The 18,392-nt window shown below is 43.1% G+C and overlaps 1 protein-coding gene across 1 annotated transcript; it reads left to right on the top strand.

Annotated features, from left to right (window-relative positions):
* The first annotated feature begins 6,303 nt into the window (after positions 1-6,303).
* Positions 6,304-7,089, top strand: LOC139833653 (uncharacterized). Its single transcript, XM_071823989.1, has 2 exons — positions 6,304-6,537; positions 6,937-7,089. The coding sequence occupies exons 1-2, from the start codon at positions 6,304-6,306 to the stop codon at positions 7,087-7,089; spliced, it is 387 nt and encodes a 128-aa protein (XP_071680090.1).
* Positions 7,090-18,392: the final 11,303 nt, after the last annotated feature.

Here is an 18,392-nt window from a genome sequence, read left to right as displayed (position 1 = left end):
TGTTCTGTTTTGACAGATTCTGCCTTTTATTTCGCATTGCCTCTTTTGCTATGTTGGATGAATTTCTTTGATCCATTAATGTCCAGTAGCATTATGCAATGTCCAGAAGTGTTAAAAATGATTGTGTCACCTTTGAATATGTCAATTTATATTGTGCACTAACCCTCTAATGAGTTGTTTCGAGTTTGGTGTGGAGGAAGTTTTCAAGGATCAAGAGAGGAGTATGATGCAACATGATCAAGGAGAGTGAAAGCTCTAAGCTTGGGGATGCCCCGGTGGTTCACCCCTGCATATATCAAGAAGACTCAAGCGTCTAAGCTTGGGGATGCCCAAGGCATCCCCTTCTTCATCGACAACATTATCAGGTTCCTCCCCTGAAACTATATTTTTATTCCATCACATCTTATGTGCTTTTTCTTGGAGCGTCGGTTTGTTTTTGTTTTTTGTTTTGTTTGAATAAAATGGATCCTAGCATTCACTTTATGGGAGAGAGACACGCTCCGCTGTAGCATATGGACAAGTATGTCCTTGGTTTCTACTCATAGTATTCATGGCGAAGTTTCTTCTTCGTTAAATTGTTATATGGTTGGAATTGGAAAATGATACATGTAGTAATTGCTATTAATGTCTTGGGTAATGTGATACTTGGCAATTGTTGTGCTCATGTTTAAGCTCTTGCATCATATGCTTTGCACCCATTAATGAAGAAATACATAGAGCATGCTAAAATTTGGTTTGCATATTTGGTTTCTCTAAGGTCTAGATAATTTCTAGTATTGAGTTTGAACAACAAGGAAGACGGTGTAGAGTCTTATAATGTTTTCAATATGTCTTTTATGTGAGTTTTGCTGCACCGGTTCATCCTTGTGTTTGTTTCAAATAAGCCTTGCTAGCCTAAACCTTGTATCGAGAGGGATTACTTCTCATGCATCCAAAATACTTGAGCCAACCACTATGCCATTTGTGTCCACTATACCTACCTACTACATGGTATTTTCCGCCATTCCAAAGTAAATTGCTTGAGTGCTACCTTTAAAATTCCATCATTCACCTTTGCAATATATAGCTCATGGGACAAATAGCTTAAAAACTATTGTGGTATTGAATATGTAATTATGCACTTTATCTCTTATTAAGTTGCTTGTTGTGCGATAACCATGTTTACTGGGGACGCCATCAACTTTTCATTGTTGAATTTCATGTGAGTTGCTATGCATGTTCGTCTTGTCTGAAGTAAGGGCGATCTACACTGAGTTGAATGGTTTGAGCATGCATATTGTTAGAGAAGAACATTGGGCCGCTAACTAAAGCCATGATCCATGGTGGAAGTTTCAGTTTTGGACAAACATCCTCAAATCTCTAATGAGAAAAGAATTAATTGTTGTTGAATGCTTAAAGCATTAAAAGAGGAGTCCATTATCTATTGTCTATGTTGTCCCGGTATGGATGTCTAAGTTGAGAATAATCAAAAGCGAGAGATCCAAATGCGAGCTTTCTCCTTAGACCTTTGTACAGGCGGCATAGAGGTACCCCTTTGTGATACTTGGTTAAAGCATATGTATTGCGGTGATAATCCAGGTAGTCCAAGCTAATTAGGACAAGGTGCGGGCACTATTGGTATACTATGCATGAGGCTTGCAACTTATAAGATATAATTTACATGATGCATATGCTTTATTACTACCGTTGACAAAATTGTTTCATGTTTTCAAAATCAAAGCTCTAGCGCAAATATAGCAATCGATGCTTTTCCTCTATAGAGGACTATTCTTTTACTTTCAATGTTGAGTCAGTTCACCTATTTCTATCCACCTCAAGAAGCAAACACTTGTGTGAACTGTGCATTGATTCCTACATACTTGCATATTGCACTTATTATATTACTCTATGTTGACAATATCCATGAGATATACATGTTACAAGTTGAAAGCAACCGCTGAAACTTAATCTTCTTTTGTGTTGCTTCAATGCCTTTACTTTGAATTATTGCTTTATGAGTTAACTCTTATGCAAGACTTATTGATGCTTGTCTTGAAGTGCTATTCATGAAAAGTCTTTGCTTTATGATTCACTTGTTTACTCATGTCATATACATTGTTTTGATCGCTGCATTCACTACATATGCTTTACAAATAGTATGATCAAGATTATGATGGCATGTCACTCCAGAAATTATCTGTGTTATCGTTTTACCTGCTCGGGACGAGCAGAACTAAGCTTGGGGATGCGGATACGTCTCCGACGTATCGATAATTTCTTATGTTCCATGCCACATTATTGATGTTATCTACATGTTTTATGCACACTTTATGTCATATTCGTGCATTTTCTGGAACTAACCTATTAACAAGATGCCGAAGTGCCGATTCTTTGTTTTCTGCTGTTTTGGTTTCAGAAATCCTAGTAAGGAAATATTCTCGGAATTGGACGAAATCAAAGCCCAGGGGCCTATTTTTCCACGAAGCTTCCAGAAGTCCGAAGGAGAGACGAAGAGGGGCCACGAGGGGGCCACACCCTAGGGCGGCGCAGCCCCCCCCCTTGGCCGCGCCGGCCTGTGGTGTGGGGCCCCCGTGCCGCCTCTTGACCTGCCCTTCCGCCTACAAATAGCCTCCGTGACGAAACCCCCAGTACCGAGAGCCACGATACGGAAAACCTTCCAGAGACGCCGCCAACGCCGATCCCATCTCGGGGGATCCAGGAGATCGCCTCCGGCACCCTGCCGGAGAGGGGAATCATCTCCCGGAGGACTCTACGCCGCCATGGTCGCCTCCGGTGTGATGTGTGAGTAGTCTACCCCTGGACTATGGGTCCATAGCAGTAGCTAGATGGTTGTCTTCTCCCCATTGTGCTATCATTGTCGGATCTTGTGAGCTGCCTAACATGATCAAGATCATCTATCTGTAATTCTATATGTTGCGTTTGTTGGGATCCGATGAATAGAGAATACTTGTTATATTGATTATCAAAGTTATATCTATGTGTTGTTTATGATCTTGCATGCTCTCCATTATTAGTAGATGCTCTGGCCAAGTTGATGCTAGTAACTCCAAGAGGGAGTATTTATGCTCGATAGTGGGTTCATGTCTCCGTGAATCTGGAGGGGTGACAAGAACCTCTAAGGTTATGGATGTGCTGTTGCCACTAGGGATAAAACATTAGTGCTATGTTCAAGGATGTAGTCACTAGTTACATTACGCGCAATACTTAATGCAATTGTCTGTTGTTAGCAACTTAATACTGGAGGGGGTTCGGATGATAACCTGAAGGTGGACTTTTTAGGCATAGATGCAGTTGGATGGCGGTCTATGTACTTTGTCGTAATGCCCAATTAAATCTCACTATACTCATCATGATATGTATGTGCATGGTCATGCTCTCTTTATTTGTCAATTGCCCAACTGTAATTTGTTCACCCAACATGCTGTTTGTCTTATGGGAGAGACACCTCTAGTGAACTGTGGACCCCGGTCCAATTCTCTTTACTGAAATACAATCTACTGCAATACTTGTTCTACTGTTTTCTGCAAACAATCATCTTCCACACAATACGGTTAATCCTTTGTTACAGCAAGCCGGTGAGATTGACAACCTCACTGTTTCGTTGGGGCAAAGTACTTTGGTTGTGTTGTGCAGGTTCCACGTTGGCGCCGGAATCCCTGGTGTTGCGCCGCACTACATCCCGCCGCCATCAACCTTCAACGTGCTTCTTGGCTCCTCCTGGTTCGATAAACCTTGGTTTCTTTCTGAGGGAAAACTTGCTGCTGTGCGCATCATACCTTCCTCTTGGGGTTCCCAACGAACGTGTGAGTTACACGCCATCAAACAGCAGTAAGTTTTCCCTTAAGTGGATCACCCAAGGTTTATCGAACTCAGGGAGGAAGAGGTCAAAGATATCCCTCTCAAGAAACCCTGCAATCACGATAAAAGAAGTCTCTTGTGTCCCCAACACACCCAATACACTTGTCAGATGTATAGGCGCACTAGTTCGGCGAAGAGATAGTGAAATACAAGTAGTATGGATGTATATGAGTGGTAATAGCAATCTGAATAAAATATGGCAGCAAGTAAACATGCAATAGAACAGTAAGTAAGCGGTGTTTGCAGTATTGGAAACAAGGCCTAGGGATCCTACTTTCACTAGTGGACACTCTCAACATTGATCACATAATAAATAAATAACTTCTCCTCACTTGTGCTACATATACTCTTGTTTGATAACAAACACCATTCATTGTGTAGGGCTACAAGAGCTCCCTCAAGCCGGAGTTAACAAGCGCCACAACATTCGGTGTTCATATTTAAGTAACCTTTAGAGCATAATAGATCATTGCAATTTAGACTGAGAACTAACATAGCATACACACCTTCACCAATAGCTATGAAAGGGGGAATAGATCACATCAATACTATCATAGTAATAGTTAGCTCCATAATCTACAAAAGATTACAATCATAACCTACGCCAAGTACTACATGATGCACACACTGTCACCATTACATCATGAAGGAGGAATAGACTACTTTAATAACATCACTAGAGTAGCACATAGATGATATTCAACTAGATCACAAAGCTCATGATCACATAAAGATCACATGGGAGAGAGAGATGAACCACATAGCTACCGGTACAACCCTTAGCCTCGAGGGAGAACTACTCCCTCCTCATCATGGGAGACAGCAGCGGTGATGAAGATGGCGGTGGTGTTGATGGAGATGCCTTCCGGGGGCAATTCCCCGTCCCGGCGGCGTGCCGGAACAGAGACTTCTGTCCCCCGAACTTGGCTTCGCGATGGCGATGGCTGCGTAACTTTTCTCGTCCCGTGGCTTATTCTTTTAGGGTTTTCGCGACGGAGTCCTTAAGTAGGCGGAAGGGCAGCCTCAGAGGGGCCCTGGTGGGACCACACACTAGGGGGGCGCGCCCCCCCTTGGGCCGCGTCGCCACCATGTGTGGTGGCCCTGGGCCTCTCCTCTGGCCCCTCTCCGGTGTTCTGGAAGCTTCATGGAATTATAAGATACTGGGCGTTGATTTCGTCCAATTCCGAGAATATTTCCTTACTAGGATTTCTGAAATCAAAAACAGCAGAAAACAGGAACTGGCACTTCGGCATCTTGTCAATAGGTTACTTCCGGAAAATGCATAATAATGACATAAAGTGTGAACAAAATATGTAGGTATTATCATAAAACTAGCATGGAACATAAGTAATTATAGATACGTTTGAGACGTATCAGGTGGCAACGACCCGGATGAATTCCTCGGCCAGAACTTCATCCTCGGCCGCTCCGTCGACGAGGACTACCAGCAGATCACGATGGAACCGTCACAGGTGGCAGTGTGGTCCGCCAGGGACCACGGCGCCAACTTCGTTGACCTTGCCAGATCTTCTGAGCTGCCAGCGCCAAAGGAAGAGTAGGACGACGACGACTGGTCCTTCGGGCCATCCAGCGACGACGGCGACGACGGCAACAACCTCGACTTCAGCACCTTCGACGCACGCCGCTGCTAGATATTTTTTTTTAGTTTAAAATCAAGTTACTATTGTATAAATTCCGTATGAATTTCATATGAATATAGTTTTCAAATGTCTTAGAGCATCTCCATCGGCGTGCCCCATAGCGTCCCCGATAGCGATTTGGGGGCCGGCGTGGTTTTTGGGCTCGCACCGGTGCGTCCCAAAAGGCACCGGCTAGTTTTCGAGCCCAATAGAAGAGTGTCATCCCCGTGCCAGCCCCTTCGCGTAGGGCGCGAATAAAGCGCGCCGGCGCCTCGCGGCACGTCCGAAAATGAGCGTGTGCTCTGCATGGCAACAGACGCACCAATTTCCCAACCTCCTACCCACGTCCCAGCCGACTCCCACCCCTCTAGATCGTCACCGTCGCCTTCGCCGCTGCACCCCTGCTTGCAATAGACACCACCGCCTGTCAAGGAACCGACGTCCATCAACACGGCCGCCACACCCTCGATCGGCGGCCGCTGTTTCGACCGGAACAGAGCTCGCCGCCACCGCGACACAAGCGCCCCGCCCGCAAGGTGTTCGTTCGATTTCCGCGATGGACAGCGACGACGAGATGATGGTGCAACGGAGGAGCAGAACGCAGAGGTTGTCCGGCGGCAACAACAACAACTAATTCTGATGAGCATGTTGCGCGTTCGCCAGCCTTTCTTCGTCGTGCCTCGGCGCAGCGGATCAAAGCCATGCAAGAGGAGGAACATCAATCAGCATGGTCAAGACGGCGCAATGTTGCTTGACGCCGACTACTTCAACGACGACATCGAAGGAATTTCGGTGCTGGTTTAGGATGAACAAGGAGCTGTTCTTGAAGATTGTCTACGGCGTCAGGAAGTACGACAACTACTTCATGACCAAGCAAGATGGCAGAGGTTTGTGGGGCTTCACCTCAATTGAGAAGTGCAATGATGCAATGCGATGTCTTGCATACAGAGCTCCTCCAGATACAACAAACGCCTACCTACGGATGGAAGAGTTGACATGTATAGAGACTCTCTACAAGTTTTGCCGAGCCGTCACAATGGTGTTTGCCAAAGACTATTCGAGAGCACCAAGGACATATGATATAACTCGGATCCTGCAAAAAAAATGCAGCAAGAGGGTTTCCTGGAATGCTCGAAAGCATTGACCGTATGCACTGGGGCTAGAAGAATTGCCCTTTTGCTTGGTAGGAGATCTACAAGGGGCATATTGGTGAGTGCAGTGTCATTCTTGAGGCGGTGGCAGACCATGACCTTTGGATTTGGCATGCATTTTTTGGCATGGCAGGAACAAACAATGATATCAACGTGTTGCAACGCTCTCCGGTGTTTGCCAGGCTAGCCGAGGGATAAGCTACTGTTGTGAACTTTGAGGCCACATATACAATAAGGGGTACTATCTAGCTGATGGTATCTATCTGACTTATGCTACATTTGTGAAGACAACCCCGGCTCCAGCAAACGAGATGGGCGCTTACTTTGCGACATGCCAGGAAGCAGCTCGCAAGGACGTTGAGCGTGCTTTTGGGGTGCTTCAGCAGCATTTAGCCGTTGTCAGGTACCCTACTCTCACTTGGTCTGAGTCTCAGATGTGAGAGGTGATGAACGTTTGTGTGATTATGCACAATATGATCATTGAGAGCGAGTGCGACGAACTTGTGCAGGATAATCAACCATTTGATTATCAAGGGTTACTTGCTCAGGTAGAGCATTAACCCCTAGAATTTGCCGCTTTTCTTCATATGCACAATGAAATTCGATATGCAGGTGTACATGCACAGCTTCATGCGGATCTAGCTGCGCATTTGTGGACGAGGAGAGGAACCACCAACAATGCATGGTTTAATTTATATTTGTTTGAATGTATGAATATTTAATTTCCATTTATTTGATTGTATGAAAATTTAAGTACTATTTGTTTGGTTGTATGAATAATTTAAGTACTATTTGTGTTATTGTATGAATTATTGAATGTAATATGAATAAAATATGATTGATATCTTGTTTCAAAATATTGTAAAAAGAAAAAAAACGTTTTGGGGACCACCGTATGAGAGGCGCCTGTGTGGGAGCAGCGTCCCCAAATAAAGAATGCGCTGCTGGCGTCCCCACAACTATTTGGGAGGCGCTGATGGTGATGCTCTTAATAAATTTAAATTTCTATTAAAGCTAACGTATGAAAACGCCGGTGTAGAATCAGCATCTTCAAATAGAAGATGCTCTGCCGGCGTCTCCATACGGCCTGCCGGAGCCTGTTAGGAGGCCGTCGGTCGATCTTGGAAAGGGTAGCGAGTCCAGCAGCTGAATCCGGTTTGTGTTGACGCGTTAGAGCATCTTCAACAGGCGCTCTATCCCGCGCTGTATTCAAAAAGTGACTGATTTAGCGCGGGGATGCAAAATGATGCCCCAACAGGTGCTGCAACCGGCGCTGTAAAATACAGCTTTGGACAAAAGCGCTATATCATGCACTATGTCTACCGCGAAGCGTGCTGTATAAGTCGTACGCAGAAACAACTACGAATTTTTACGGCTCCAAACCTCCAAAGTTTAGAGCTTCTGTTGAATGTGGGCCCAAAATATGGATGGAGCGCTGATACGTCTCCAACGTATCTATAATTTCTGATGTTTCATGCTAGTTTTATGACAATACCTACATGTTTTGCTCACACTTTATAATGTTTTTATGCATTTTCCGGGACTAACCTATTAACAAGATGCTGAAGTGGCAGTTCCTGTTTTCTCCTGTTTTTGGTTCCAGAAAAGCTGTTCGGGCAATATTCTCGGAATTCGACGAAATAAAAGCCGAACCTCCTATTTTACCGAGACGGACCCAGAACACCGAACGAGAGACGGGGAGGGGCCAAGGGGGCCCCACACCACCTGGCGGCGCGGCCAAGGAGGGGGGCGCGCCCAGCTATGGGGTGGGCCCCCCGGGCACCCCCTCGCGCCGCCTCTTCGCCTATATAATCCCTCGCGATGCGAAAACCCTACAACAATCAGCCATACTCCAGAACGACTCCAGGGGCGCCGCCGCCATCGCGAAACTCCGTTTCGGGGGACAGAATCTCGGTTCCGGCACGCAGCCGGGACGGGGAAGTGCCCCCGGAAGCCTTCTCCATCGACGCCACCGCCTCCATCATGCTCCGTGAGTAGTTCCCCCATGGACTACGGGTTCTAGCTGTAGCTAGTTGGTACTCTCTCTCTCATGTACTTCAATACAATGATCTCATGAGCTGCCTTACATGATTGAGATCCATCTGATGTAATCGGTGTTGTGTTTATTGGGATCCGATGAATTGTTACATTATGATCAGTCTATCTATATAAGTTTGTGAAGTTATTGTTGCTGCAATCTTGTTGTGTTTAATTCTTGTCACTAGTGCACGAGTGGCATGATCTTAGATTTAAGCTCTATAATTATTGCTTAGATTGTATCTACAAGTTGTTTGCACGTGTCTATGTCTGGAACCCGAGGCCCCAGAATGACAGCAACTGGGATAACTGGAGGGGAAGGCTTAGATATGAGGATCACATGTTTTCACCAAGTGTTAATGCTTTGCTCCGGTGCTCTATTAAAAGGAGTACCTTAATTACCAGTAGATTCCCTTGAGGCCCGGCTGCCACCGGCTGGTAGGACAAAAGATGTTATGCAAGTTTCTCATTGCGAGCACGTATGACTATATATGGAAAACATGCCTACATAATTAATAGACTTGATGTTCTGTCTTAATGCTATTTCAATCCTATCAATTGCCCAACTGTAAATTGTTCACCCAACACTTGTCACTTGTTATTGGAGAGTTACCACTAGTGTAGATAGCTGGGAATCCCGGTCCATCTTTCATCATCAAATACTCACTCGGTCCTATATGCCATTAGAAGTAGTATCAACTATTTTCTGGTGCCATCTCCTCTGTGTTACTATTACTATTGCTCTCATATTACTGCTGCTTTCACATCACCCCTGTTACTAGTGTTTTTCCAGGTGCAGCTGAATTGACAACTCAGTTGTTAAGCCTTATAAGTTTTCTTTGCTTCCCCTTGTGTCGAATCAATAAATTTGGGTTTTACTTCCCTCGAAGACTGTTGCGATCCCCTATACTTGTGGGTTATCAAGCGCGCTGTAAAGTGATTGCCGCCGAAGAAGAAGAGAATGACCAGGAGGACGAGGACGACGACGAGGACGAGCACGAGGACGTGACCATGGCACAGTACGACCACGACGACGGCGGGCCGGCGTGGGATCCGGAGACTCAGCCGCCGGACATTTCCGAGGAGGAGGCCATTACCATGGCACTGGCCAACAGCGAGCAGGACGAGCTCAACGAGCTCGCTTTGTGAGATGGGCTCGCAATCCAGCTCCGCGAGCTCGCGCCGGTGAGGATGGTGATACGTCCAAAACGTATCTACTTTCCCGAACACTTTTGCTATTATTTTGCCTCTAATTTGTGTATTTTGGATACAACTAACACAGACTAACGCTGTTTTCAGCAGAACTGTTCCGGTGTCTCGTTTTTGTGCAGAAATCCAACTTTCGGGAAAATCCTCGGAATTTATGCAGAAGGCCCTATTTTCCTGCAGAATGCGACGGAGCGTAAGGACAAGTAAGGTGGAGGCCCGAGGGCCCCACACCATAAGGCGGCGCAGCCTAGGGGGGCCCGCGCGGCCGTATGGTGTGGCCCCCTCGGCCGGCCTCCGACGCCCTCCTTCGGACTACTTATTGGCCTCGACCTAAAAACGCACGGAGAGAAGTCGAAATCGCCAGAAAGCCTCCAGAACGCCGCCACATCGCGAAACTCCGTCGCGGGAGCCAGAAGTCTCCGTTCTGGCACTCCGCCGGGACGGGGAATTGGAGGAGATCATCGCCATCATCACCGCCAACGCCTCTCCATCAACCAGCCATGCTTCCCCCATCCATGTGTGAGTAATTCCCCCGCTGTAGGCCGAAGGGGATGGTAGGGATTGGATGAGATTGGTCATGTAATAGCATAAGATTGTTAGGGCATAGTGCCTAGTGTCCGTAATTGGTACTTTGATGATATTGTTGCAACTTGTTATGCTTAATGCTTGTCACTAGGGCCCGAGTGCCATGATCTCAGATCTGAACATGTTATTGTTTCATCATGATATTCATTGTTTATTGATCTTACCTGCAAGTTGTATACACATGTCGCTGTCCGGAACCGATGGCCCCGAAGTGACAGAAATCGGGACAACCGGAGGGAATGGTAGCGATGTGAGGATCACATGTGTTCACGGAGTGTTAATGCTTTGCTCCGGTACTCTATTAAAAGGAGTACCTTAATATCCAGTAGTTTCCCTTGAGGCCCGGCTGCCACCGGCTGGTAGGACAAAAGATGTTGTGCAAGTTTCTCATTGCGAGCACGTACGACTATAATTGGAACACATGCATATTGATTGCTTTGTACTTGGACACCGTTTTATTATTATCTGCAAATGCCCTGCTATGATTGTTACATGAGTTTCTCTCATCCATGCAACGCCCGTTCATCCGTCCCCGTGCCTACAGTATTTTAATCCTGCTCTTTACTAAAATCACTACTGCTATCTTTGTTACTCTGCTGCTGTTATTTCACTATTGCTATTGCTATAAAACTGTTACTACTGATAAACTCTTGCGAGCAAGTCTGTTTCCAGGTGCAGCTGAATTGACAACTCCGCTGTTAAGGCTTCCAAGTGTTCTTTGTCTCCCCTTGTGTCGAATCAATAAATTGGGTTTTACTTCCCTCGAAGACTGTTGCGATCCCCTATACTTGTGGGTCATCAAGACTATTTTCTGGCGCCGTTGCCGGGGAGCATAGCTTTATTTGGAAGTTCACTTGGATTGATATTGTTCGCTGAAAATTCTCCATCATGGGTAAACCTCGCGATACTAAGGTCGCCATATTACCATCCACTACAAGAAAAGGTACAACTCTGAGTACCTCTGCTGCTCTTGATTCACCATCTGTGATTGATAAACTTGTTTCACCGCCACATGCTTCACATGCGGGTACTTCTGCTGAATCTGAAAACTCTCATAATATTGATAATATTTCTGCTGTGCTTGATGATAGTGGTTCATTGGGATCCTTTCTAGATGCTACGATTGCTAGGTCTAGACAAATTGAAAATACTGAAACTCCTAATGCTACTACACCTGTTAATTCACCTGAACTTGATTATTCTAGTGATGATCCTGATGAAGATTATGTGGAGCTTAATGATGATTTTATTGAAAAATGCAATGCTACTACTGATGCAAGAAAAATTAAAAAGTTGCTTGCAGAACATGCTGTTAGATATAAACTGTCTCCTGATCCTAAGTTTGCCACATCTCCTATAAACATTAAGGATAAAGATTATGATTTTTCTCTTGATTTATCTCATATAGCTATTGTTGAGAAAACACCCTTTTGTGGTACTGAAAAAGAAAGTGTTGTTGAACACATGATTGAGCTATCTACTCTGAGTAGCTTGTTTTCTGATGATGTTAAGAAGCGTACTTACTTTGTTGCTAAAATCTTTCCATTCTCATTAAAGGATGATGCTAAAACTTGGTATAATAGTTTGCCACCTAATTCTATTAAAAGTCCAAAAGAATTGCTTGATGTTTTCTTCCGTAAATACTTTCCTGCTAGTGCTCAACATATTGCTTTGCAGAGAATCTATAATTTTGACCAGGGAGATGGAGAGAAATTGCCTGAGGCTTGGGCGAGATTTTGCTCTCTTATTAGAGCTCGGCCTGATCATGATTTGGAAAAGCATGATTTACTTGATATATTTTATAGTGGACTAACCATTGAGTCTAGGGCATACCTGGATAGTTGTGCTGGTTGTGTTTTCAGGAAAAGAACTCCAGACGACGCTGAAGAATTATTGGCTAAAATAGGCCGGAATCATGATGATTGGTCTACACCTGAACCAACCCCGACACCGATACTGAAGAAGAGGGGTATGATTAAATTAAATGATGAAGATATGAGGGAAGCCAAGAAGTCTCTCAAGGAGAAAGGTATTAAATCTGAAGATGTGAAGAATCTTCCTCCCATAGAAGATATATGTGACATAATTCCCCCTTCATCCATGATTGAGGTAAACTCCCTTCAACGCTTTACTAGGGAAGATATTCCGTATTCAAAACCTCCTGCGCAATGCTTAGATGAGTTTGATAATTATATTGTTAAGCAAGAAAATTTTAATATGAGAGTAGAGAATCATCTAATGGAAAATTCTCGAGCTATTAGTGAATTGCATGATATTGTAGAGAGAACCTCCAATGATGTTAAGATGCTTGTTAAACATTTTCATATGGTTCAAACTCAAATTGATCAACTCACTAAAGTGCAAAATGACTTGTTGGGAAATAATTCTAAAGAAAAACATGCTTATGAAGTAACAACTAGAGGTGGTGTTTCTACTCAGGATCCTTTATATCCTGAGGGACATCCCAAAAGAGTTGAACAAGATTCTCAACGAACTAAAACTAGTGCTCCATCTAAGAAAAAGAAAAATAAACATAAGAATGTTGTAGAATCCTCTGAACCTGTTAATGATCCTAATAGTATTTCTATTTCCGATGCTGAAACTGAAAGTGGTAATGAACATGATAATGATAATGATAATGATAAGAATGATACTCCTGATAAAGAAGAGGTTGAAGAAGAACCTGAAAAGCATACTAAAAATAAAAAGTATACTAAAGAAGATTTTATTGCTGAGAAACATGGTAATGAAAGAGAACCTTGGGTGCAAAAGCAAATGCCCTTTCCTGTTAAGAAACTAAAATCAAAGGAAGAAGAACACTATAATAAATTTTGTGATTGGATGAAACCTTTATTCTTGCAAATCCCTTTGACTGATGCTATTAAATTGCCTCCTTATTCAAAGTATATGAAAGATATTGTTACTAACAAAAGGAAAATCCCCAATGAGGAAATTTCCACTATGCTTGCTAATTACTCTTTCAATGGCAAAGTTCCAAAGAAGTTGGGCGATCCAGGTATACCTACTATTCCTTGTTCTATTAAGAATAATTATGTTAAAACTGCTCTATGTGACTTGGGAGCCGGTGTTAGTGTTATGCCTTTTTCTCTTTATAAGAGACTTTACTTAGATAAGTTGATACCTACTGATATATCTTTGCAAATGGCTGATAAATCTACTGCTATTCCTATTGGTATATGTGAGGATGTTCCTGTTCAAGTTACTAATAACTGCTTGATATTAACTGATTTTATTGTGTTGGAAATGACTGAAGATGATAATATGTCTATTATTCTTGGGAGACCTTTTTTTAACACCACAGGGGCTGTTATTGATTGCAATAAAGGAAAGGTTACTTTCAATGTTGATGATAGGGAGCATACCGTTTATTTTCCCAAGAGGATTGAGAAAGCGTGTGGAGTTAATACTATTTCTAATGTGAGAACTATCAAAGTGGGAACTATTGATTGTCCTATATATGAGCCTAAAGAAGAATATCAAACTCTCGTGATTGGATCCATATCAATACAATTCAAGGTAACATGATTGATTTGAGGTTTATTTCTTCTTATGCTATGTAAAATTTATTTGATGGCAAGACTTGATCAACCTTGTTAACAAATACTTTTTATATGCATAGAGGAGGTAAACAACATCTCTTTCTTCCTCCACTTGCTCTAGTTGCTGTAGCACTTTTGATTTGCAAAGTTCCTTACTTAATTAGAGTTTTCAAAAAATTTCCTGGCCAGTAATAATAAACTTAATACCCAGAAATGTGCATTTTTCAAAGTTTTCAAAAATTCGCAAAAATTATACCGTTGGTCCTATTTTTCGAAGAGGCACCTGGGAGCACCAGAGGATGACCTGTGGGGCACCCCAGGGTGCCACACCACAGGCCGGCGCGGCCAAGGAGGGGGGCGCGCCACCCTGTGGTGTGGGCCCCTCCTTGCCCCACTATCTCATCTCTTTCTCCCAGCATCTTCTCTCTCCCGAAAAAACTCGAACCAGCTTTCTCTCACTCGCGTTTTTGCTCAAGAGCTCAGGATTTTTCGATCTCTTTGCTCAGCCCAGATTTCTGTCTGAAATTTGGCACATTTGCTCTCCGGTATGTGACTCCTCCGATTATCCAGGTAGAATTTTGTTTGGTTGAGTATATCTTGAATATTTTGCTGCTGTAGGTAACATGTTTAGTGAGCTTGCATGCTTGTTCTAAGTTATATAAACTAGTTTTGATGCATGATTAGTACTCTAGCAAGTTTCTATAGTAGTTCCCCTTGATTATATGTCACCAAATCAAATTTTATATCACTTGTTGAAAATTTCAGAAAAGAGATGAAGAAGTTCAACTTTGGAGAGTTGTTCAAGAAAGGAACAACCAGCACCGGGAGGCCTTCTAGGGCCGCCACCCGGCTTAGGCGATCGTACAATGAGGATATCATCGCGCCTGGCTTCGCGCCCGAAGAGGACAACGGGGCTCCTAATGCTTCATCTTTTCCATGCTATGATTTTCTGAGAAATGCAGGGATATTGGATGATTTCTTCACCCTTGTCAATAGGGCGGGCTTAACCACCTACGTGGAAGACGAAAGGGAGCAATACTATATGCTCACCAAAATTTTCGTCGAGAGCTTCAGGTTCAACAACACGCAATACGAGCCGACAGTTGCATTCAAGATCTATGGTAATCCTGTTACTATGGAATTGGAAGATTTTTGTCGTGCATTGGATATTGCCCCTGTAGGTACAGCAAGAAGGATTGATGACAACCCCGGGACTTGTTGGAGCTTTATCGAGGGATCACCAATGATGATTGTCGCACCATTCAGCGTGGCAAGATAAAGAACATTCAACTCCCCGCCATTAAATATTTTGCATATTACATTGCTACTAGCATTCTTGGTAGGGAGAACACTAGCAATATTTCTAGTTACCATCTTGCTTTCTTGAATATTGCACTTACTGGACGGACATCTTATCATCTTGGTTCTCTTATTGCTCGCCGCCTGACTAACAGGGGGCCTATTTTTGGAGGAACTATTGCATTGCGCGTTTTAACACATTTAAGACTTCCTATTGATCCTAATGATGTGCCATTAACCCCTAGGAGGCTTGATATCGCTGCTATGAAAAGCCATCATTTTGTTACCACTGATTCCACTTTAGATAATATGGTCTATAGAATGTTGTTTGCTGACGGGGATGAGAAAGAAATCCCTCTTCCCCAGCCAGGTTTGTTCTGTATTGACAGGCAACCATGGTCGCGCACTAAGGAGGAGGTGGATGAACATATGAAGATACAAGATTTCCACCAGCAGCATGACTCCGAGGACGCCGAGCCCTCCTACGACTACACCGTCACGTATCCGGGTGCTTCTTCTTGCACATACCCGGAAGATGATCCATCTTCGTCGTACTACGTAGATACTACCTCATGGGGTCGATGGGATTGAACTCCACTTAGGCCAAAAGCCTAAGCTTGGGGGGAGGTATACCGGCATCACTCATTCTTTGCATATTATGATTGCTGGATACTTGTACATACTTGTTTTGTTTGTTTGAGTGGTTTTCTAATGAGAGGGAGATGATATTTGGGGAAGTGCTGCCTGAAAACAGATTCTGGACTGTTACTAGAAAAATTCGTGCGCACAGCCAGAACGTTATTTTGAGCTGCCAAATTTTGTGCAGGTTCCCCAGGTTGTTATCTAACTTTCATTAGTTGAACACTTTTCGAGCTGAGCAACGTAAGATTTTTGTAAAAATCGATTTCTGTACTGCTATCAGGTTTTGGCAGATTTCTGCCATCTCGCTTTTCTGTGTTTCTTTTAGTTTTCATTTTCTTGTTCTTGCTTTGTTTCTTTCCTAAAACACAAAAAGACCAAAAATATTTCTGCTGTTTCTCTTCACCATTTGTTTATCTTGGTTTCTTGCATTTGTTTCGCTTTATTTGCTATTGCCAGTTTGCTATAAGAAAACCCAAAAAAGATTTTGCTTTGTTTGCTTGTCTCCTTTTGTTCTTGTTCTCAAATTTGAAAACACCAAAAATATTTGCTGTTCTTCTTTGGTTTGTAAAGTTCATTATGAGTTCAATGGTCTTCGGTGGCTGGAGCGTGGTTTTCATTTCATATTATCCAAGCTACACAAGTGAAAAGGCAATAATGACGATCTACGATAATCTGATTGTGGTAAGAGGCTGGTATGAACTCTATTTGTCTTCATTTTTGTACATATACTCATCCATGTGAGCATGCTTAGTTGGTTCATGTGAGGTATATGTTATTTGAGAAAGTCTAGTAGTTTATGATCTCTCATGTTTAGCTCCAATCTATTAATATGAGTAGCATGTCATGGATGTTTGCTTGCATTGTTTTATTCATAAGTAAGTATGGCATTGTGGTATCCTCCTCTGAATAATTCATTTATATCGACTTGGCACATGCTCACGCATGCATATGACTGAACAAAAAGTCAATTAAGCCTCGATGATCTATATTGCTTCAGAGTTCTTGTATCATTTTTATGCCTCCGTTAATTTATTTTGCCGCAAGCATGATTATGACAAGCATCGCTCTCTTGATTTGTCGCTCCCTAGTCTATTGCTAGCCTTCACTTGTACTGAGCGGGAACGCTGCTCGTGCTTCCAAACACATGAAAACCAAGTTGTTCCAAAGTGTCCACCATAAATACCTATGCATGGCATTTCAAACCATTCCAAGTAAATTCTCATGCGCTACCTTTAAAACCTTCAAAATGCTTCTCAATTTGTGTTTATGTTTCATAGCTCATGAGGAAGTATGTGGTGTTTAGCTTTCAACCTTGTCATTTACTTTTGACGGACTCTCATATGGACTAGTGGCACATCCGCTTATCCAATAATTTTGCAAAAAGAGCTGGCAATGGGATTCCCAGTCCCGAATTAATTAACTTAAATAGACACTCCTCCATGGTATGTGATTGTTGGATGGCACCCGAAGGATTCGGTTAGCCATGGCTTGTGTAAGCAAAGGTTGGGGGAGTGTCATCATCATAATAAAACTAAAATAAAAAGGCACTCCTTCATGGTATGAGATTGTTGGCAGGCACCCGAGGATTCGGTTAGCCATGGTTTGTGTAAGAAAGGTTGGAAGGAGTGCCACATAAACATGCAAATAATTCATGGGAGCCGCTCTTGGAAGTCCGGTTGGCGAGGTAGTTGGTGTACCCATTACCATTCGTTGACAACAACAAACACCTCTCAAAATAATTTTACTCCTGATTTCAAAAATGAAAAGCTCTAGCGCATGTTAATCCCTGCTTCCCTCTGCGAAGGGTCAATCTTTTACTTCTATGTTGTGTCTCCGTTATTTCTTTGAGCACTATCTTGAGAGCACAACTGTCATTCTTAGTATAATTTGCTTGTCCCAAAATATGATTGATTGCGGTATAACTTTGATGCTTTTATCTTTGACAATCACTACTTCTAGTCTTTCTATGAACTCCAGAGGTGCCTGGGCATTTATGTTTTGCCGATCAAATATGGGCAAGCGAGATACCACTTTATCATGCTCTCTTATGAACATTGCAATCCTGCTTACATACATGATTCATGATGCTTATTATTAATTGTTGGTACCTCTCCATGATTGACATAGCTGTTAGATGATCCTATTTGCATATATCTCATTATGAACTCCTTAAGTATTAGCCATAGCATGAGAATATATACATCATATGAGCAAATGTGTTCGTGAAAGTTCTTTTATCGCTCAGTTGTTAACTGAATTGCTTGAGGACAAGCAATAAGCTAAGCTTGGGGGGAGTTGATACGTCCAAAACGTATCTACTTTCCCGAACACTTTTGCTATTGTTTTGCCTCTAATTTGTGTATTTTGGATACAACTAACACGGACTAACGCTGTTTTGCAGAATCGTTCGT

This window comes from Lolium perenne, chromosome 7 (assembly GCF_019359855.2).
Source record: "Lolium perenne isolate Kyuss_39 chromosome 7, Kyuss_2.0, whole genome shotgun sequence".
Lineage (NCBI taxonomy): Eukaryota > Viridiplantae > Streptophyta > Magnoliopsida > Poales > Poaceae > Lolium > Lolium perenne.
This window is presented reverse-complemented; position numbering and strand designations above follow the sequence as displayed.